This window comes from Sarcophilus harrisii, chromosome 4, assembly GCF_902635505.1.
Source record: "Sarcophilus harrisii chromosome 4, mSarHar1.11, whole genome shotgun sequence".
Classification (NCBI taxonomy): Eukaryota; Metazoa; Chordata; class Mammalia; order Dasyuromorphia; family Dasyuridae; genus Sarcophilus; species Sarcophilus harrisii.
The window spans coordinates 221,407,516-221,429,944 of NC_045429.1; the positions used below are offsets into that span (position 1 = coordinate 221,407,516).

Sequence of the window (22,429 nt, forward strand, 5' to 3'; positions counted from 1 at the left end):
TCTCTGTAATTCCATTTTCTTCCTCTAGTCCATTTTATACATGACTGTCTGTCAGTTTGACATTTCTAGAAATGGATCTGATTTTGTAACAACCTCAAAAAGTGTCACTGGCGCTACTTCTTGTAGTATCAAATATAAACTCTTCTGGCTTTTAAAGTCTTTCATAATCTGGCTTGAACCATCTTTTCAGACTGATTTGAATTCATGCTTTCTCACACATTGTATGGAATTAATTAAATGCCCTTATCCACCCACTTTCCTCTTCCCCATCAGGCACCTTCATGGTGCCAAAGAACAAAACAATCCCAGCTTGCAAAGACCTATATTCATCTGCTAGACAAGCCTATGTATGTATAGACATCTACGTATGTTTTGTGTTGTATGCCTTGAAAATATGAAGTGAACAAATCCTATATAAATCCTATATACAAATCCTATATAAAACCTATTTTGCAAAGTAGGGATTGAGGTGAGTCACTGAATATTTACTGTGTTCCAGGCACAGTGTTTAGTGCTGGGAATACATAGAAAGACAAATACTGTTTATGCTGTTAAGAAGCGCTCATAGCCTAATAAAGGAAATAACATGCAACAACTATGTCTAAACAAGATACTGACAAGCTAAATTGGAGATTATCAGGAGAGGGAAGACATTACCATTAAAGGGAGAATCAAGAAAAGCTTTTTTTTAGAAGATGGGTTCTTTGTTGGGTCTTTAAAAGATGAACTAGAGAATTCCAGGAATGGGGGATCAGGAAAGATTTCAAGGAAAAAGTGATGGTGGAACTGAATCTTTAAGAAATAAGGACACTTAACCCCAATTGCCCTACCCCTTCTCTTCCCCCCCCCCCCCCCCCCAAAAAAAAAAAAAAAGGTATTTGAGGTAAGGAGGGAGTCCATTCCAGGTATGGGAAATAGACTGGATAGAGACAGATTATCCTTGGTGAGAAAACTGGCGAGAAGGCCAGTTTTGCCAGATTACAGAGTGTATGGTGAGAGTAATGTCTTTGATTCTGTAAACCTAGGTAGGGCTTTAAATACGAAGTAAAATTCAGTAGATCGAAGATTAAAGATTCAATGGTAGCAAGATATAAGAAAATTGGAAATATTAGGGTACGGGGAGGAGGAGAGGAGACTAGGTTATGAAGGTCTTTGAATAGGTTATGAAGGTCTTTGAATACCATATAGAACTATTTATATTTGGCAAGAGATGTGATAGATGTTGACTCCCTGGTCCCTGGGAGTTAGGGGGAGCTAAAATCATAAATCCCTCCCCTAGTACTGGATAAAGTAATATACTTTTCCAGAGGGTGAGATCATTTAGAGCACAAAGGATTGTTATACCAAGCTCAGGGCACAGCTTGTTTGCTGGGTTGAGCCTTGGAAACAGGGTGTCTCCAAAATAGACAAGTCACACACACTCTTTGATCTTATGGGGTAGGCAGGTCTTTGTCCAAAAATAATTCTTGTACTCTTAGATAATATTCACATTTCTTACTGAATTTGTTTCTAGCTTTCCCTTTCTTTAAACTCATATGGTAAAGCACATATTTTTAAAGAAAAGGGGAAAGAAACAGTTAATAAGCAAAACTTGCCACAATGTTGAAAAAGTATGACTATAGCGTGCCTGTGAATCTCCTAACCTACAAAAGAGTGGGATGGAGTTGTATTTTATTTTGTCTTTGGGGCCATGTTCATTCTTTGTAATTATGTAGCATTCACTTTTGATTTTGTTCTTTCCATTGTTATTGTTGTGTATATTGTTTCTTGAGTCTGTATATTTCATACATAATCCATTAGGTCTTGTAAATTTTTTCATGATTCTCTGTATTAATTGTATTAGAAGTCATTTCATCTAGCATAGTATTTGATTACAATCATATACCACAGTTTCTTTAGCTATTCTCCAATCAGTAGACTTCTCTTTTGCTTCCAATTCTTTCATATATTTTGTTAATCTTCATTCTCTCTCTATTGGCTCCTTTCTTGTTAACATGTCTTTAAAAAAGAAAACCAATCCCTCACTTCATCCTATCCTACCCTAGATTATTAATCTAATGGTTGCAACTTCCATGGGTAAAGTTGTAGAAAATTATTTATTCTAATTTTACTTACTCTCTTCTCACCTACTTCTCAGCTCCTTACATTCTTTTTTGCAACTTTATCATCTAACTGAAACTATCTTCAAAAGTTACCAGTGATCCCTTAATTACCAAATCCAGTGACTTTTTTAGCCTTTATTTATATTGATCCCTCTATAACATTGACACTTTTGTACACCCTCTTCTGGATAGTCTCTCCCTTTTTGAAGTTTTGTCACATTGCCTTATCATAGTTCTCTTACACGTCTGGTTACCTTTTCTCAAGATTTCTTTTTCTGGGTCATCATTCACGTCATTCCTTATTTTGTGATATCTTGTAATATTCTACATCTTATTAAATTGAAAAGGGAAATATAGAAAGCAACTATATTAAATCGAGGAGTATCTATTAATGTCTACTTTATGCTTGAAATTGGTGGAAAATATAATAAATGTATATGGTTCCTTAGCCTCAAATAATTTAATTTTCTTAGGGAGATCAGATAGCAGGTAGCAGCGAGACATACCAGTACAGATTTAAAATGTCACTTTGAAGAGTATAGAAAAGATGTGGTGAGTCAATAATAATAGCTTACAATTACTTAGTTCTTTTGAGGTTTACAAAGTGCTTTCCTCATAGCAACTCTATAAAATGTAAGTATCTTCATTTTATAAGTGAGGAAATTTGGCATCTAAAATGTGACATCTTTCAGGGGAGGTAGGATTTGAGTTTTGCCTTAAAAACCTCTTCCTTGTCAATTTGAATTTATCTTTGTCCTTGATCTTATTACTTCAGAACCTTAAGAGTTTAGTTCATCAATTAGTAATTTTCTCTTAAATCCTCATCTTTCTATCCATCTTGGTTTCTTTTCCTGTGCCTTCAAAATTGGCCAAACTTCTTAAAACATTCATCCTTTAAACCTAATACTTTTTCTTTAAGCTACTATCCCTTCTCCTCCTCCTTCCCTCTCACTCCTCTTTCCTTCCTCCTCACTCCCACCTCATTTTCCTTTAGGAAGATTATCTCTTCTACAACTCTACTAGAACTACTTTTGCTACTGAAACACTCTCCTGACTCACCAATTACCTCAGTTTTCTTCCTCCACAGTATTTGATATGAAATAATATGCCTTCCTTTTTCTTCCATGTCTTATGGAAGACACTTTCTTGGATCTCCTTTTTTTCCCCTGACTTTCTCTTGTTCCTGAAATGTAGGCTATGTTCTCATCACCTTTACTCCTTCCCTTCTCCTTTCTTTAGGAGTTTCATCTACTCACGGCTTCAGCTATCACTTATGCAGTCTCCATGCAGAGAGCTTCCAACTCTATCTCCTAGCCTAATTTCAGATCCCCACTTCTGACTGCCTGTTATTGGACAATTACGTAGAATTCCTCAAGTCCTTCAGTAACCTAAAGTAAATTTAGCTTCATTCTCTTTAACACTCCTTTCCACTTGAATTCCTTGTTTATGTTGCTGATCATATTCTTCTTTCATTTGCATATGAGTAATATTTGATTTCTCCCTTTTTAACTCTCATATATAATTATTGCAAAGTCCCTCTCTTGCCCTCTTCTTTCCCCCTTCCTCTCTCCCCCCCCACCGTTCTCTTGCTTGTTCTCCCCTTCCCTCCCCCCTTCTTTCCTCCTTCCATCTTTTCCTCCCTTCCTCCTTCCCTCCCTTTCTCCCTTTATCCTTCCTTCCTTCTTACCTAAATTGGGGTAAAGTGACTTGCCCAGGGACACACAAATAATATGAAGCGTCTGAAGTCCAATTTAAACTTAATCTTCAGGACTGGTGCTCCATCTATTTGTCCCTGCTCAGTTATTTGTATTCTGCCTCCAGGGTTATCTCTAACATATCTCTTTCTTTTCATTTCTGCTGTACTTTTGTACATCATTACATCATCTTGCCTAGGCTGATATGAGTAACCTTCCAACTGATCTATTCATTTCCATCTCCAATCCATACTTCATACTGCTGCAAGATTAATATAAAGTACAAATCTGAAACTTTGCTCATGTCACTTCTTTGATTAAATACTTTTGGGGGATAGGTTGTTGTTTTGAGACTGGGTTTTCCAATCAGCCAGGTTGAAGGTGCAGGGAACACTCATTGACCCAACCCTACTGCTAGCTAAACTGTGCTTGGCAAAATAGGAGGTATTTAGTAACTAGTATTGAATAAATTAGGAGGAGATGGGGACATAAGTCATTGTCTAGAAGCAGGAAGATTGGGAGAACAATAACTGAAAACAGTTTGCTTGAATAGAGGATTCCTGTGACCAGTCAGTTAAATAACAAACATTCATTAAATTGTTTGCTGTTTTAGGCACTGTGTTAAGTGCTAGGGATACAAAGAAGATGGAAAAATTGTTGCTGACCTCAAGGAGTTTAAATCCTTTTTGTGTTTTGTTTTTAAATAGATTTTTATTGATGTCTTTTGTTTTTTACATTGACTAAATTTCCTTGTATTCTCCTTTTCTCTTTTTCTTCCATTTAACCATTTCTTAAAGCAGTTTTCCTAAGGAAAAAAAAAAAAGATGGAGAAATAAATTCCAATAAAAATCATCTTATTAAAACCAAAAATCTAATGTTACATAGTGTTCCATACTTGTGACTTCTTCTTTCTGCAAAAATATTCCTATAGATAATTTTGGTGTATTTGTAACTTCCCTCCTTCTCTCCCCCCTCCCCCCCAATGCAGTTCTACTTTATTTTCAGACCCAAATTCTGTCTTATCCTTTCTTTTTTACCTTTTCCTTGCCTAAGAAGGTAAGTCACTGACATATTGTTTATCAGTTTTCTCAAATGGTAAAATTATCAAAATAGTACCTATCTCACTGAGTTGTGAAGATCAATAAGATAATATTTGTAAAGCATTTAACATAGTGCTTGACACATAGTAGATGCTTTAAAAATGTGCTTGTTTCCTTCTCTCTTTTCTCCTTTGTCCATTCTCCCATCAGCTGAACCCTGTTACATGTGTAGTATACCCTAGTTTGAGAATAAATTCCTTGAGCAATGACTATCTAGCTTTTTCTCTTTGTGTCCCTAGCACTTAGCACATTGCATGACACATAAGTGCTCAACAAATAAGAGTATATAATATTAGTGAGCAAGACACTAGAAGCTGGGATGACAGGATAGCTACATTTCCTACTCTCTCTTCCCTGTCTTCCCCTCCAATCAAAGACAGCTTCTGAACTGAATTTTGAAGTCAGGATTTCTGAGAGGTAGAATTTAGAAGCAGGAGCTTCCTAGGGGTATAGAAAAGCTAGGCAAACAAATAGAAAAATCTGGCACAATAATATTCCCAAAGGAGCTGTCGTGTTGGATTTCATTTAAGAGAGAAATAAGAGATAAAGCTGAAAAAGTAGGTTATAGGCAAATCTTGTAGGGTCTATGAAGCTAAAGAGGTTGGATTTTTTTCCTGTGAGTAAAAGGAGAAGTCAGTGATTTGTTATTTTTAGTTGGAGAAGAATTGGAATATTGTAGCTGATGACTGATAATCCTCTGAATTTTGTAGAGTATTCCCACCTTTTTGGAAATTTACAATCTTAAAATATAAAATAATATGACACTGATATTAAAGAGATGATAGATTTTATTTTATTTTATTTTATTTATTTAATAGCCTTTTATTTACAGGATATATGCATGGGTAACTTTACAGCATTAACAATTGCCAAACCTCTTGTTCCAATTTTTCACCTCTTACCCCCCCACCCCCTCCTCTAGATGGCAGGATGACCAGTAGATGTTAAATATATAAAAATATAAATTAGATACACAATAAGTATACATGACCAAAACGTAAACTCGGATTTTCAACAAGACTAACATTGCTCAAGCCTTATACTTACACTAGATTTATAAATTTTGATCATACACATTTTTCATGAATATCTTACATAAAATAAGATCTATTTATATTAATTTCACAACAATCATATTATTCATATCTGAAGACTGCAAGAACACTATTCTTCTAAATGGTAGCATAACAGAATGATCCAGAATCATAGGGCTTGGGTTCAAATCTTTCCTCTAATATATACTAACTTTGTGAACTTATTCTCCATGGGTTTCAATTTCATCTCCAAAATGGGGAAGAAAGTCAGAAGTTTGAAGAATTATAGAAATATTCAAGATTTTATATAATTAATTCCTTTCCTTTTGCTATACTTATAAAGAGATGATAGATTTTAATACAAAACTGATAGCCAAAATTACATTTGTAACTGAGTTGCTTTTACAAAACTAATTTTTGAGTACATCCAGATTGTACCTTGAAATAGGATAATTCACTTAGTAGTAATAATAAATTTCCTATAAAATAAAGGCTGGAATTTTAACTGTGGTTTTACATTTGTTCCTTTAAGGAAGGGAAAGAAAGGAAATGGGACAATTCAGGTATTATTTTGGTTAGAGAAATAATTTTGGTTGGAAGTAGAGTAAACAAACTGATATTTCTAGCTTGATAAATTATCCTCCCCCCAAAAAGCAGAATGATTTCAAAACCATCACTAAAAGGAATATTAGAATTATAAAATTGGAACAGGGGTTCTTTGTTGGGGGAAAGATGGGATTCAAACTCATATCTTGTCTAACTTTTTATTGTTGTTTTTTAGTAGTATCTTATTTTTCCACATACAGGCAAAAATAGTTTTCAAGATTCATCTTTGTAAAACCTTGTGTTCCAAGTTTTTCTCTCTCTACTCCCCCTTCCTCTCCAAGACAGCAAGCAATCTGATATAGGTTAAACATGTGCATTTCTTCTAAACATGTTTCTATATTTGTCATGCTGCACAAGAAAAATCAGATCAAAAGGGAAAAGAATGAGAAAGAAAAAAAAAACATAAGTAAATGCAACAACATCAAAAAGTGAAAATATTGTGCTTTGAGCCATATTCAATCCTCATACTTTTCTCTCTGTGTGCAGATGACTCTTTCCATCAAAAGTCTATTGGAATTGCTTTGAATCACCTCATTGTTGAAAATAATCAGATTCATCACAATTGATCATCTTGTTGTGTAAACACTTAGCATCAGTTCATGTAAGTCTTTCTAGGCTTTTCTGAAATTAGTCTGCTCATCATTTCATATAGAACAATAATATTCCATTACATTAATATACTATAACTTATTCAGCCAGTCCCCAACTGGTGAGCATCCACTCAGTTTCCAGTTCTTTGCCACTACAAAAAGGGCTGCTACAAACATTTTTGTACATGTGGCTTCTTTTCCCTTTTTTTATGCTCTCCTTGGGATATAGAACCTGTAGAGACGCTGCTGGATCAAAACATTGTTTTACAGCCCTTTGGATATAGTTCCAAATTGCTCTCTGGAATGCTTGACTCAGTTCACAAATCCAACAATGTATTAGTATCCCAATTTTTCCACATAGGCTCCAAATATTTTATATTATCTACACTTATTTTAAATGGAATTTCTCTTTGTTTCTCTTGCTGCTGGACTTTGTTGATATCATATAGAAATGCCTATGATTTGTGTGGGTTTATTTTTTATCCTGCAACTTTGCTAAAATTGTTATTTCCAGTAGTTTTTAGTTTATTCTCTAGGATTCTCTAAATATACCATCAAATCACCTGCAAAGAGCAATAGTGTTGTTTCCTCACTAGCTACTGTAATTCCTTGAATAATAAAGGTGATGGTGGGCAACCTTGATTCACCCCTGATCTTATTGGGAATGATTCTACTTTATCTCCATTATTTATGTTGCTTGCTGATGGTTTTAGATAGATGTTACTTATTTTAAAGAAAACTCCATTTATTCCTTTGCTCTCTAGTGTTTTAATATGAAATGGGTGTTATATTTAGTCAAATGCTTTTTCTGCCTCTATAGAGATAAACATATGATTTCTGTTAGTTTGGTTATTGATATGGTCAATTATGCTGATAGTTTTGCTAATATTGAACCAGCTCTGATACCTGGTTTAAATCCATCTTGGTCATAGTGTATAATCCTAGTGATAAATTGCTTTAATCTCTTTGCTAAAATTTTATTTAAGATTTTTCTATTAATATCATTGGGGAAATTAGTCTGTGATTTTTCTTTCTGTTTTGGCTTTTTCTGGCTTAGGTATCAGCACCATATCTGTGTCATAAATAATTTAGTAGGACCACTTAACCCATTTTTTCTAAATAGTTTATATGGTATTGGAATTAATTGTTCTTTAAATGTTTGGTAGAATTCACTTGTAAATCCATCTAGCCCTGGGAATTTTTTCTTAGGGAATTTATTAATGTCTTGGTCAATTTCTTTGTCTAATATGGGATTTTTTATTTCTTCATCTTTTAATCTGGGCCATTTATATTTTTCTAAGTATTCATCCTTTTCACTTTGATTATCAGATTATTGGCATATGATTGGGCAAAATAGCTCCTAATTATTGCTTTAATTTTCTCTTCATTGGTAGTAAGTTCACCCTTTTCATTTTTGTTACTGGTAATATGGTTTTCTTAACTTTTTCTAATTAAATTAACCAAAGAGTTATCTATTTTGTTGATTTTTTTTTCCAAAAAAAAAAAAAAGGCTTAATTTTGTTCCATAGTTTTCTTTCAATTTTATTTATTTCTTCTTTAATTTTCAGAATTTCAAATTTGGTGTTTATTTGGGAGTTTTTAATTTGTTCTCTTTATAATTTTTTTAGTTGTATGCCCAATTCATTGACCTTTTCTTTCTCTTTTTTTCATGCAACCATCTAGTGATATAAAATTTCTACTATGAAATACTTTGGCTGCATTTCATAAATTTTGGTATTTTGTCTCGTTGTTGTCATTGTCTTGGATGAAATTATTGATTCTATGATTTGTTGTTTTGACCCACCCATTCTTTAGAATTAGATTATTTTGTTTCTAATTAATTTTTGCTCTATTTTTCCATGGCCTTTTATTACACGTAATTTGTATTACATCATGATTTGAAAAGGATGCATTTGCTACTTCAGTCTTTTTGCATTTGATTGTGAGATTTTTATACCCTAATACTTGGTCATTTTTTGTGTAGGTGCTATATATGGAGTAAGGATTCTTCACCTGGGCTCTGAGAAATTGTTTTCCAATGAATTTTTTGATACCTCTATTTCATTATGATTGATTTCCTTTGTAATCCTATGATTTTTATTTTGTGCATTTAAAAACATTATTGTAAGAAGTGGCCCATAGGTTTCACCAGAGGATCAAAGGGATCTGTAACATAAAAGTAAAGACCAAGAACTACTGATCTGAAGCTTCATGGTTTGTCTAGTTTAACCTCTTCACTTCACAGCTGAAAAAATAGAAACCCTGGTATGTTAAATAGGTAGCTCACAGACTTACTTGTTGTAGAATTAAACACAGATTTTTTTTTTTCCCCTTTCCCTTTTCTTTTCTTCCTCCCTCCCTCCCTTCCTTTTTTCCTTCCTCTTTCCCTCCCTCCCTATTTTGGTGTACATGAGGCTTTTCTTTCTATTATTAACTGGCTTCTTACATATCCCTGTAAATAGAATCTGGCTTTGTAGAGTATGGACATTTTGTCACTTTCTTCTCATATTTGTAACAGAATGATTGAATCAGTGTGAAGCTCCACTAAAAGTGCCAAGCATAAGGACAGCTAGGTGACTCAGTGGATAGAGCACCATCCCTTTAGTCAGGAGGACCTGAGTTCAAATGTGATCTCAGATACTTAATACCTCCTAGTTGTATGACCCTGGGCAAGTCACTTAACCCTAATTGCCTCAGCTCCCTCCCCTTCCCCCCCAAAAAAATAAGTGCAGAGCATTGACAGCTTTCCTGTTTTGTCTTGAGTAAATTGGTGTGGATGAAGTAAACTTGCAGAGTCGTTTTGATATTTCTCCAATAAGAGAATTTCTCTAATAATAATTGGGGAGTTGGAGTTTCTTTGATAATGGTTGATAATTCTTTTGAGTACTGTTTATATACTGTAAGATTATTAATTTGCAGTGATTATCCACTGTTTTCCAAATGAAGTCATTAACAGAATATTTGAACAATCCCATTACTGTTATTGTACTGTTGATTAAAAAAGAAATACTAATAGATATTCCAAGATTTACATTCTAACCTTAAAAAATGAAGAAATAGTTGCAGGTTCTAAAGAAAATGTTTTTGTCTTAGTTTTTTCTCACTTTAATTTTTTCAAAATCTGGGATTTGAAAGGAAACTTTTTATATAGATACAAAAGTACTAGAAATGGTGAAGCAGTTAAGTCTTATCTTAGCCATTACTAAGAGATAATTACAGCTGATGCTTTGAATTTTTGATGATGAATAGTTGTGAATTCAGTTTAACAAACATTCCTTAAAGTATGTAAAGGGAGTTGGATCTTGTTTCAGAGGCATTGGGTTTAAATCTGATCTTCATCCTCTCTTTATCTTTATGTGGCCCTCATTCATCATCTGTGGCCCTCTATTTATCTGGAAAAATGAGGGAACAGAGCTTACTTTACCTTGACCTCTAATACCACTATTTTACCTTACGTAAGGCACTGTGAATGTGTGTTGTGGAAAATGAGTAAAAAGAAGTCCAAATCTATTTTAGTCAGATTTTCCTCCAAAGATCTCATAGAGTCGTTATAAATAGTTTTTTTTTTTTTTAAAAACTTATTTGGTATTTAATTTTTTTTCCTTTTGAAATAGATATACTGTTGGAATCCTTACAAAGTGTTAAGTCATTAGAATTGATAGACAATAATTATCTAATTTAGCATGGTTCAGTATGATTGATCTGATTTTAAGAGGAGATGTTATGGGCCAGAAGAAACAAGGTACTAAGTAGAACTGATAGAAACAATGCTTGTGTTCACACCTTTAGAGAGCTCATATAAGCAAGAAGTATTTAAGTTCTTTGGAGTTCACAAGTATGGGAGATTCACAAAGTTAATTTTGTAACTTTGTGAATTCACACCTCCCTTGAAACTTTTAGGGGCAGAGAGCACTCTGGGAGGAAACCCATAATCCCACTCTCGTATCCTACAATCCCACTCTTGTAGAAGGAGCATAAATAGAGCTTCAGGGAGCCAGTCAAGGGAGTTACTTCGGAACATTCCCGGGGTCAGAGAGGTGCACTCTGGGAAGAAGCCCACAAGCCCACTCTCAGAAGTGGAGTAGGATCCATTCCATCTTCCACCTCTGTGCTGGCTAAAGGCTGAAGAAAGAAGAGGCAGAAGCAAGGGACAGTCTGCAAGAGCTCTTGGAACCAAGCAGAAAGATAGGCCTCCAAGAAAAATTAACCAGGCTATTTTGGAAGAAGCAATAAAAGACTGTACTTTTAATCCCTGGCTGCATTTGGGGTGATTATTGATCTGAACTGATACTAGGGCTACCTCCCCAAGAAACCTGCTCCCAGAGAGAACCATTTATATTATATTTTAAAGAACAAGAACACCACAATATACAACATTTCTTTTAAATTTATTTATTTATTTATTCATTGGAGGCAATCTGGTTTTAGTGTCTTGACCAGGATCAGGATCACACAGCTGCTAAGTGTCTGAGGTCATTTGAACTCAGATTCTTCCAACTGCAGGACTCGTGCTCTGTCCACTCTACCATCTCACTGCTCTGACCTATAACATTTTGAAATGCTCATGTTGCATTTAATGAATTTGCTCAAGAAAGTAATAATGCTATTTAAGAAAAATAGAATTAATAGTTTTTGTATATTTTGTTTATATTTGTCTTCATTTTTTTTTTTTTAAACAAGGTATCTTCATATTTTAATGATCTTTTGGTCATTTGTGGCTGGAGTCGTCACTTTCTACTGCTCATTGGGACCCGATACTCTTTTGCCAAATATTTTCTTCACAATAAAATACAAACCCAAGGTAAAATTTCTTCATTTTTGTTAAGAATGTTATTGCATTAAAATATTTTTTAATATTGTAAAGCATAATTAATCCTCTAAGCTGTAAATACCAAGCATGATTTCCAACCTTCCAGGTCCACAATCTTATGAGACCATATCTTCAAGAGTCCAGAATAGTCCAGAATATCAACAGGTCTATCTTCTTTAGAAGCTTATCTTCTTTTCCCCATTTCCCCATTCTCCTCCTCTCCTCCTGAACCCCCCTTTTTTTTGCAGGGTGACAACCAAGTCTACCCTGACAAGGAAAATGATGATAACAGTACCTATAATTGAAAGGATTGAGGTGAAGATCTAGTGAAATTTTTGCAAAAAGTGCTCAACACAGTGCTATATAAATGCTTATTCCCTCCCATCTTACCTGATGAAAAGAATCACTTTACAAAGTCCAATCTGCATACTCTTAGGAATTTATAAAGTTAGATGAGACTCTTAAAGTTAGGTAACTTCTCTAAGGACCACATAGTTGAGATGTGTTTGAATCAAGATTTTATAAATATGAAATAATGATTGGACTACATATATTTGCTTATATTTTTCAAATATATAAATGCTATTTTTTGTTTGTTTTCTTGCTGTGGCAATTGCCCAGAATCACACAACTAGGAAGTCTTAAGTGTCTGAGATGACATTTGAACTCAGGTCCTCCTGAGGGCTGGTACTCTATCCATTGTGCCACCTAGCTGCCCCTATAGATGCTATTTTGATAAAATTCAAATTTATTTGTATTTTAATTGGGAATGCTTTTAGTTTTTAGTTTTCTCTGCTATTCCCCCTGTCTTTTGGTGTGTAAAGAAAGATTCTCTGTATGTGAGAAAGTATGTTTGGGGTTAGTTTGCTGCAAAACCCTCCTTTCCCTCTCAGCAGTTTTCTTATTTATCATTTTCCCCCCTCTATTCTAAAGATTTAAAAACTTTTGGAGATGTCAAAAGTAACTATACTTTTTCAAAAAATTGAGAGAAATAACTATTCCAAGATTCATATATAGATTTAATCCTTTATTGCAAGTGTTAAGGAAAGTAGAAAGTTCAGTTTTACACCTAGGAATGCAAACTCACTATATTATAGAAAAATACTTTATTTTTCTTCATAAGTAGATGTGATTAGATCTGAAAGACTTGGCATTTTGAGCTTGCAGAAATTGTATACATTTTTAAGGAAAGTTTTGAAGGAATTTTTAAAATATTTAATACAAAGGGTAACATTTTCTTGTTATTTCTTTTGTTTATTTCATAATAATTGAAAGCTTGTGAAAAATCTGTTTTTTTAAAAGCTGATTTGAATGTAAATGTTTTTTAAAATGTTATTGGGAAAGAAATGTGATTTATTCCTTAATAATTTTTTTTTCTTTAAGCATTTAGAACTACAAGAATTGTTTCCCCAAGGTCACAGCTGTGCTGTATGTGGTAAAGTGAAATGTGAAAGACACAGGTAATATGTTCCACTTGTATTCTGATTTCCATTATATTCTGTATTTTAAGCAGTTTAATTGCTTTGTTTTGTGTGTGTCTGTATGTGTGTGTGTGTTTTTTTTTAGACCTACCTTGCTGCTTGAAAACTACCAGCCCTGGTTAGACCTTAAAGTATCTTCCAAAGTTGATGCATCTCTCTCAGAGGTAATAGATGATCTCCAGATATGCACATTTAGATATAGAATGTGTGGTAAAGTATCTAAAGAGATTTTCTTCAACAAATGGTTTAACTGTAATCTTTTTTTTTTACTTAATCACTTTTTTTTTTTTAATAGCTTTTTATTTACAAGATATGTGCATGGGTAATTTTTTCACCATTGACCCTTGCAAAATCTTTTGTTCCAAATTTTCTCCTCCTTCCCTGCACCCCCCCCCTTAGATGGTAGGTAGACCAATATATGTTAAATATGTTAAAGTATATGTTAAATACAATATATGTATATATATCTATACAGTTATTTTGCTGCACAAATAAAATCAGACTTAGAAATAACCTGAGAAGGAAATCAAAAATGCAAGCGGACAAAAACAGAGAGAGTGGAAATGCTATGTTGTGGTTCACACTCATTTTCCATAGTTCTTTCTCTGGGTAGCTGATTCTCTTCATTATTGAACAAATGGAAAATGGAACTGATTTGGTTCATCTCATTGTTGAAGAGAGCCATGTCTATCAGAATTGATCATCATATAATATTGTTTCAACTGAAATCTTAATCAAGTGTATCTTCTGATGCATCAAATAAAATTTAGTCCAGTTAACTTATTTTTATAAACTGATAGTACAAATCAAAATCAAGATAGTTTTTACTTTAGGTTGAGTGACAAAGGAATGCTTTGTGGATCAATTTAATTTAATTTTGTTTAGAAATCTTTTCAAAGGAAATTCTGTTAAGTTTGGTTCAAAGTATTAATAATTGGTGTCATTGCCTATCTGTGCTTAGAGAAAATACCTATTTTGCGTACACAAGTAAGTTGGGAATGAGGAACTTGGCTAGAGGGAGTAGATATTAATATATTACGTAACTTCCTCAGCAGTGACTCTAGCCTAGATATTTATCTATTCAATGAAGTACAAATAGGGATTGGTGACTTCACCTGTTTTTGTGCAGGAGATAAATCCTTACTATGCTAATAGGGGGAAAAGTAAGCACTCTGAACCCTGCCTCATTATTTCTTTCTTTCTTCCAATTTTTTTTTTTTTCCCTGTTTCTTAGCTGGGGGAAGTGGAACAAGGTGCCATTTCATCTCTTGGTATTTTTGTTTTAATTTCCTAAGTACCCTCTAGTTTTAAAATCTTAGATTGTATTTTCACATCTTTCTTGATCTAAAAGAGGTTTGTGATAGGCTTTTTTTTTTTTTTTAATATCTCCTAGCATTTACTTTATAGACGATTATCCTTTATACATTGTACTTATAAAGGACCCTGCTAATTTAGAAATAATTCCATTTCCCATAGTAATATATCTCATGTTGACATATTAAAAACTATTTACATTCATACTTATTACCAGTATTGAAGATTTTGTTACCAGGGTCATATATAGCATGTGTACTAATGATGATTTTTAGATTCCTTATAAGTATATAGATTTACTATGACTGTCATTTTCAGCTCTTCCTTTCTTAGAGTCATAACCCTCTCTATTCCATCTCTCTACAAGGTTAGAAGGGCATATGCATGTATTCATACATTCTACCTATGGAATTGAAAAAAGATGAGTTTTGATTTTTTTTTTTTTTTAACTTCACTTGGTATTAGGAACACCAGAGTTCAAATAGCATCTCTAGGACTTATTGTCATCTTTCTGATTATGAGCAAGTCAGTCCCTAATCTTTTGTTTCTGTATTTATAAAATGGAGATAATGGGATTATTTATTAGTTGTATTGCCTGCCTTTGAGAGTTGTTAGATAAGGCTCAAATCAAATAATGAATGAAAGGCTCTCTTCAAACCATTAATGCCACTTGCTTTACCCTTATTTCTCAGGCTTTGAAGTTCAACTGGGAACAATTGCTTTGATAGTTTCCTGGTGCTATTTAGAGTGTTGCTCCTGGTGCTATTTAGATCATTTCATCCAAGAATTCTTTTTAACTATGGGAAGCTTGCAAAGATATGTGCAGTTCAAATATCTTAGTTTTTGATAATGGCAATTTGTTAGTGTTAATATTTGTTTCATATTACTAAATTTAATAATGTTTTTCTGAAAATGAAATAATCCATTATTCTTTTTTCCCCCCAGATGCTTGAATTAGTGTTGGAAAACTTCGTTTATCCTTGGTATAGGTACGTGTTCTTGAAAATCCATTCATATTGTAGAATTACTAAGAATCATAATTAAGGACTTTATTCATAAATAGTGCTCTTTTCCTCCTCATTATTATTTTGTATTTATATCTATATGTAAATGAAATTTTTCCTTCAACTCTTCCTAGAATATAATCTCCTTAAGGTCAGGGATTGGTTTTTGTTTGCTTTTTTAAATTAATTCTCCAGGACAAAAATATATTTTTTTTCATAAAGTTTTTTATTTACAAAACATATGCATGGATAATTTTTCAACATAGACCCTTGCAAAACTTTCTGTTCTAAATTTTTCCTTCCTTCCCCCCACTCCTTCCCCTAGATGTCATTAGTCCAATACATGTTAAATATGTTAAAATATATGTTAAATCCAATAGATGTATACATATTTATACAGTTATCTTGCTGCACAAGAAAAATTGGATCTAGAAAGAAAACAAACTGCAAGCAAACAACAACAAAAAGAGTGAAAATGCTATGTTGTGGTCCACACTCAGTTCCCACAATCCTCTCTCTGGGTGTAGATGATTCTCTTCATCATTGAACAATTGGAACTGTTTTGAATCATCTCATTGTTGAAGAGAGCCACTTCCATCAGAATTCATCATTATATAGTCTTATTGTTGCCATGTACAATGATCTCCTGGTTCTGCTCATTTCAATCACCATCAGTTCATGTAAGTCTCTCTAGGCCTCTCTGAAATCATCCTGTTGGTCATTTCTTTTCTTTTCTTTTTTTTTTATTTAATAGCCTTTTATTTACAGGTTATATGCATGGGTAACTTTACAGCATTAACAATTGCCAAACCTCTTGTTCCAATTTTTCACCTCTTACCCTCCACCCCCTCCCCCAGATGGCAGGATGACCAGTAGATGTTAAATACATTAAAATATAAATTAGATACACAATAAGTATACATGACCAAAACGTTATTTTGCTGTACAAAAAGAATCAGACTCTGAAATATTGTACAATTAGCTTGTGAAGGAAATCAAAAATGCAGGTGGGCATAAATATAGGGATTGGGAATTCAATGTAATGGTTTTTAGTCATCTCCCAGAGTTCTTTCTCTGGGTGTAACTGGTTCAGTTTATTACTGCTCCATTGGAAATGATTTGGTTGATCTTGTTGCTGAGGATGGCCAGGTCCATCAGAACTGGTCATCATATAGTATTGTTGTTGAAGTATATAATGATCTCCTAGTCCTGCTCATTTCACTCAGCATCAGTTCATGTAAGTCTCTCCAGGCCTTTCTGAAATCATCCTGTTGGTCATTTCTTAAAGAACAATAATATTCCATATTTTATATGAGAACAATAATATACCACAATTTATTCAGCCATTCTCCAATTGATGGGCATCCATTCAATTTCCAGTTTCTAGCCACTACAAAAAGGGCTGCCACAAAAATTTTTGCACATGTGGGTCCCTTTCCCTCCTTTAGGATCTTTTTGGGATACTAGCCCAGTAGTAACACTGCTGGATCAAAGGGTATACACAGTTTGATAACTTTTTGAGCATAGTTCCAAATTACTCTCCAAAATCCGTTGGACTCGTTTGCAGTTCCACTAACAATGTATCAGTGTCCCAGTTTTTCCATATCCACTCCAACATTTGTTACTATATTTTCCTGTCATCTTAGCCAATCTGACAGGTGTGTAGTGGTATTTCAGAGTTGTCTTAATTTGCATTTCTCTGATCAATAGTGATTTGGAGCATCTTTTCATATAGCTAGAAATAGTTTCAATTTCTTCATCTGAAAATTGTTTGTTCATATCTTTTGACCATTTATCAATTGGAGAATGGCTTGGATTCTTATAGATTTGAATTAATTCTCTATATATTTTAGAAATGAGGCCTTTATTAGAACCTTTGAATGTAAAAATGTTTTTTTTCAGTTTATTGACTCCCTTCTAATCTTGTCTACATTAGTTTTGTCTGTACAAAAACTTTAATTTAATATAATCAAAATTATCTATTTTGTGATCAATAATGATCTCTAGTTCTTCTTTGGTCACAAATTCCATCCTCCTCCACAGGCCTGAGAAAAACTATCCTGTAGTCTTCTAATTTGTTTATAATATCATTCTTTATGTCTAGATCGTGGACCCATTTCGACCTTATCTTGGTTTATGGTGTTAGGTGTTGGTCAATGCTTAGTTTCTGCCATAGTGGTTTCCAATTTTCCTAGCAGTTTTTGTCAAATAGTGAGTTCTTATTCCAAAATCAGAGATCTTTGGGTTTGCTAAACACTAGATTACTATAGTCATTGACTTTTTTTTTTATTATAATAACTTTTTATTGACATAACCTATGCCAGGGTAATTGATTGGTCTCCTCAAAATTCATCTCAAAAATTTTTCTTCTGCAAGAGGCTTTTCCTGGTTGAATTAATACTAGTGCATGGACCCACACTTAACACCGTATACCAAGATAAGATCAAAATGGGTCCATGATTTAGACATAAAGAACGAGATTATAAATAAATTGGAGGAACATAGGATAGTTTATCTCTCAGACTTGTGGAGGAGGAAGAAATTTGTGACCAAAGACGAACTAGAGACCATTCTTGATCACAAATTAGAAAATTTTGATTACATCAAATTAAAAAGCTTCTGTATAAACAAAACTAATGTAAACAAGATTAGAAGGGAAGCAACAAACTGGGAAAACATCTTCACAGTTAAAGGTTCTGATAAAGGCCTCATTTCCAAAACATATAGAGAACTCACTCTAATTTATAAGAAACCAAGCCATTCTCCAATTGACAAATGGTCAAAGGATATGAACAGACAATTTTCAGATGATGAAATTGAAACTATTACCACTCATATGAAAGAGTGTTCCAAATCACTATTAATCAGAGAAATGCAAAGTAAGACAACTCTGAAATAACACTACACACCTGTCAGATTGGCTAAGATGACAGGAAAAAATAATGATGATTGTTGGAGGGGATGCGGGAAAACTGGGACACTGATACATTGTTGGTGGAGTTGTGAACGAATCCAACCATTCTGGAGAGCAATCTGGAATTATGCCCAAAAAGTTACCAAACTGTGCATACCCTTTGACCCAGCAGTGCTACTACTGGGCTATACCCCAAGGAGGTACTAAAGAAGGGAAAGGGACCTGTATGTGCCAAAATGTTTGTGGCAGCCCTGTTTGTAGTGGCTAGAAACTGGAAAATGAATGGATGCCCATCAATTGGAGAATGGTTAGGTAAATTGTGGTATATGAATGTTATGGAATATTATTGTTCTATAAGAAATGACCAGCAGGATGAATACAGAGAGGCTTGGAGAGACTAACATAAATTGATGCAAAGTGAAATGAGCAGAACCAAGAGATCATTATATACATCAACAACGATACTGTATGAAGATGTATTCTGATGGAAGTGGATTTCTTCGACAAAGAGAGCTAATTCAGTTTCAATTGATCAATGATGGACAGAAGCAGCTACACCCAAGGAAAAAAAACACTGGGAAATGAATGTAAACTGTTTGCATTTTTGTTTTTCTTCCTGGGTTATTTTTACCTTCTGAATCCAATTCTTCCTGTGCAACAAGAAAACTGTTTGGTTCTGCACACATATATTGTATCTAGGATATACTACGACATATTCAACATATACAGGACAAAAATATAATGGGAAAAGTATGAGACATTTTTGCCAAGAGAACTGATCTCTTGATATACAATGTTTTTCATAAATTCAAAATATAGCAGTTTTATTTTTTAAATAGATAAGTGAACTTTATTTTTTAAATTATGTGATTTTTTGAGAAATCTTAATTTACATTTTCTAATTGAATCATTACAGCAACTAAAGAATTGATGGAAAATTAGAATTTTTTTCTAAAATCTTGAGTGTTAATGACATTTTCTTTGATATTGAATTAGGAATTTAGGGGTTTACAATACATAGAGAAGGCAGTGGATTTGAAAATATTAAACTTTAAAACATAAAGTACCTGGAGAGAGATAGACAGCACTAACAAAATGGATATAGTACAAATTAGCCTATCTAAATGCTTACTATGAAATCTGTAGTAACATGATCCTAAACATCTTTAACTGGTGGATCAAGATATTGTTATTAGATTTCAAAATATGTACTTTCAAGGTAGGTTTTCATATCTGAATCCCTTTTTTGAAGTATTTTCAGTGTTTATGAAGCATATCTAACAGTGTTACTTTCAGAAACTTTACTGTCAGCACAACCTTTATATTCAAGGATTTCACTGTCAAGTTTTTTTATTTTCCCCCAAACTCTTCCTTCCTGCCCCTCCCATTTTCAGACTTTAGGAAATAAAAAGTAGCTAATTTTTCCTTCCAGAGTAGGAAAATTCTGCCAAAATTTACCAATCTTACAAACTCAACATTTTTTTCATATCTGATTTTCTTACAATGGAATGCACTTGCCTTGTTGATAGCCAAGAACTCTCTTTTTTCTCTCATTTTCTTTCCATATTACTCAAAGATGATCTCCTTGCTAAGGCCAACTGGTCTTTGTGCATCTTTGATTCCATCTTCTTTTGTGTACCACAGCAAGTTGCTGTTACCCTTCCTACTCTTTTGCTAAATTCAGTCTCTTCCTATCAACTGGTTCCTTCTCTGCTGTCTATAAAAATGTCCACATCTCTTCTATCCTTTAAAAAAATGAAATCCTTTAATTCATGACAAAAAAATGCAAAGGAAGGTGTACCTAGTTGTACCAGACCTAAAACCATAGTATAAAGCAATGGTCATCAAAATCATTTGATACTGGCTAAAAAATAGAATAGTGAATAGGTGAAATAGGTTAGATTCACAAGATAAATCGTTGATTCTAGTGTTTGAGAAACCCAAAGACTCCATCCACCTTCTGGGATAACAACTCACTATTTGACAAAAATCATTGGGGATACTGGAAAATAGTATGGCAGAAACCTAACATCCTATACCATAATAAGATCAAAATGAGTTTGTGATTTAGAAATAAAGGGTGATACTATAAGCAGATAAGAAGAACAAGGGATATTCTACCTCTCAAATCTATGGAGAAGAGAGAAATTTATGAACAAAGCAGAACTGGAGAACATTATGAAATGCAAATTGGATAATTTTGGTTATATTAAATTAAAAAAGGTTTGTATAAACAAAACAAATGCAGCCAAGATTAGAAGGGAAGCAGGAAACTGGGAAAAAATAATTTACATGCAAGGTTTCTGATAAAGGCTTCATTTCTAAAATATATACAGCATTGATTTAAATTTATAAGAATACAAGACATTCCATTGACCCACACCTAACACCACATATCAAGAGAAGATCAAAATGGATTCATAATTTAGACACAAAGAGTGATATTATAAGCAAATTAGAAGAACATAAGATAGTTTGCCTCAGATCTGTGGAGAGGGACGGAATTTGCATCCAAAGAAGAACTAGAACTCATAATTGAACACCAAATACATAATTTTGATTATATTAAATTAAAAAGGTTTTGTACAAACAAAACTGATGCAGACAAGATTAGAAGGGAAGCAATAAATTAGGAAAACATTTTTACATGGAAGTGTTCTGATAAAAGCCTCATTTCTAAAATATATAGATTGACTCAAATTCATAAGAACTAAAGCCATTCTCCAATTGATAAATGGTCAAATGATATGAACAGACACTTTTCAGATGAAGAAATTAAAATAATTTCTAATCATATGAAAAGAAGCTCTAAATCATTATTGATCAGAGAAATGCAAATTAAGACAACTTTGAGACACTGCTACACACCTCAGATTGGTTAAGATGACAGAAAAAGATAATGACAAATGTTGGAGGGGATGTGAGAAAACTGGGATGCTAATATATTGTTGGTGGAACTGTGAACGGATCCAGCCATTTTGGAGAGCAATTTGGAACTACGCTCAAAAAGTTATCAAACTGTGCATACCCTTTGATCCAGCAGTGTTTCTACTGGGCTTGTATCCCAAAGGAGGGAAAGGGATCCACATGTACAAAAATGTTTATATCAGCCCTTTTTGTAGTGGCAAGAAACTGGAAACTAAATGGATGCCCATCAGTTGGAGAATGCTGAATAAGTTATGGTATATGAATGTTATGGAATATTATTGTTTTATAAGAAACGATCCGGAGGATGATTTTAGAGAGGCTTGGAGAGACCTACATGAACTGATGCTAAGTGAAATGAGCAGAACCTGGAGATCATTGTACATGGCAACAAGAAGATTATATGATTATTAATTCTGATGGACATGACTCTTTTCAACAATGAGGTGATTCAGGCCAGTTTCAGTGATCTTCTAATGAAGAGAGCTATCTACACTCAGAGAGAGGACCATGGGAACTGAGTGTGGATCACAACATAACATTCTCACTCTTTTTGATATTGTTTATTTGCATTTTGTTTTCTTACTCATTTTCTTTTCTTTTTGATCTGATTTTTCTTGTGCAACAAGAGAATTGTATAAATATGTTTACACATATTGGATTTAACATATATTTTAACACGTATAATATATATTGGATTGCTTGCCATCTAGGGGAGGGGATGGGGGGAAGAGGGAGAAAATCTAAAACACAAGGCTATGCAAGGGTCAGTATTGAAAAATTGTGCATATGTTTTGAAAATAAAAAGCTTTGAAAAAAAAGAATAGAAGCCATTCCCTAATTGATAAATGGTCA

At 33.6% G+C, this 22,429-nt stretch overlaps 1 protein-coding gene across 5 annotated transcripts in view; it reads left to right on the forward strand.

Annotated features, from left to right (window-relative positions):
- Positions 1 to 22,429, forward strand: part of SNX14 (sorting nexin 14) — a 113,976-nt gene that overhangs the window by 2,089 nt on the left and 89,458 nt on the right. For 4 of the 5 annotated variants that reach the window (XR_002770250.2, XR_002770249.2, XM_023503097.2 and 1 more), the window contains exons 2-5: positions 11,807 to 11,927; positions 13,320 to 13,396; positions 13,503 to 13,581; positions 15,677 to 15,720. Coding sequence is in view for 3 of the 5 variants with exons in the window: in XM_023503097.2 (XP_023358865.1) it covers positions 11,807 to 11,927; positions 13,320 to 13,396; positions 13,503 to 13,581; positions 15,677 to 15,720 (321 nt within the window). In the remaining 2 variants the exon portion in view is untranslated. Of the gene's footprint in view, positions 1 to 11,806; positions 11,928 to 13,316; positions 13,397 to 13,502; positions 13,582 to 15,676; positions 15,721 to 22,429 lie in introns of those variants that run through there. The other variant, XM_031964558.1, reaches the window with a different exon arrangement.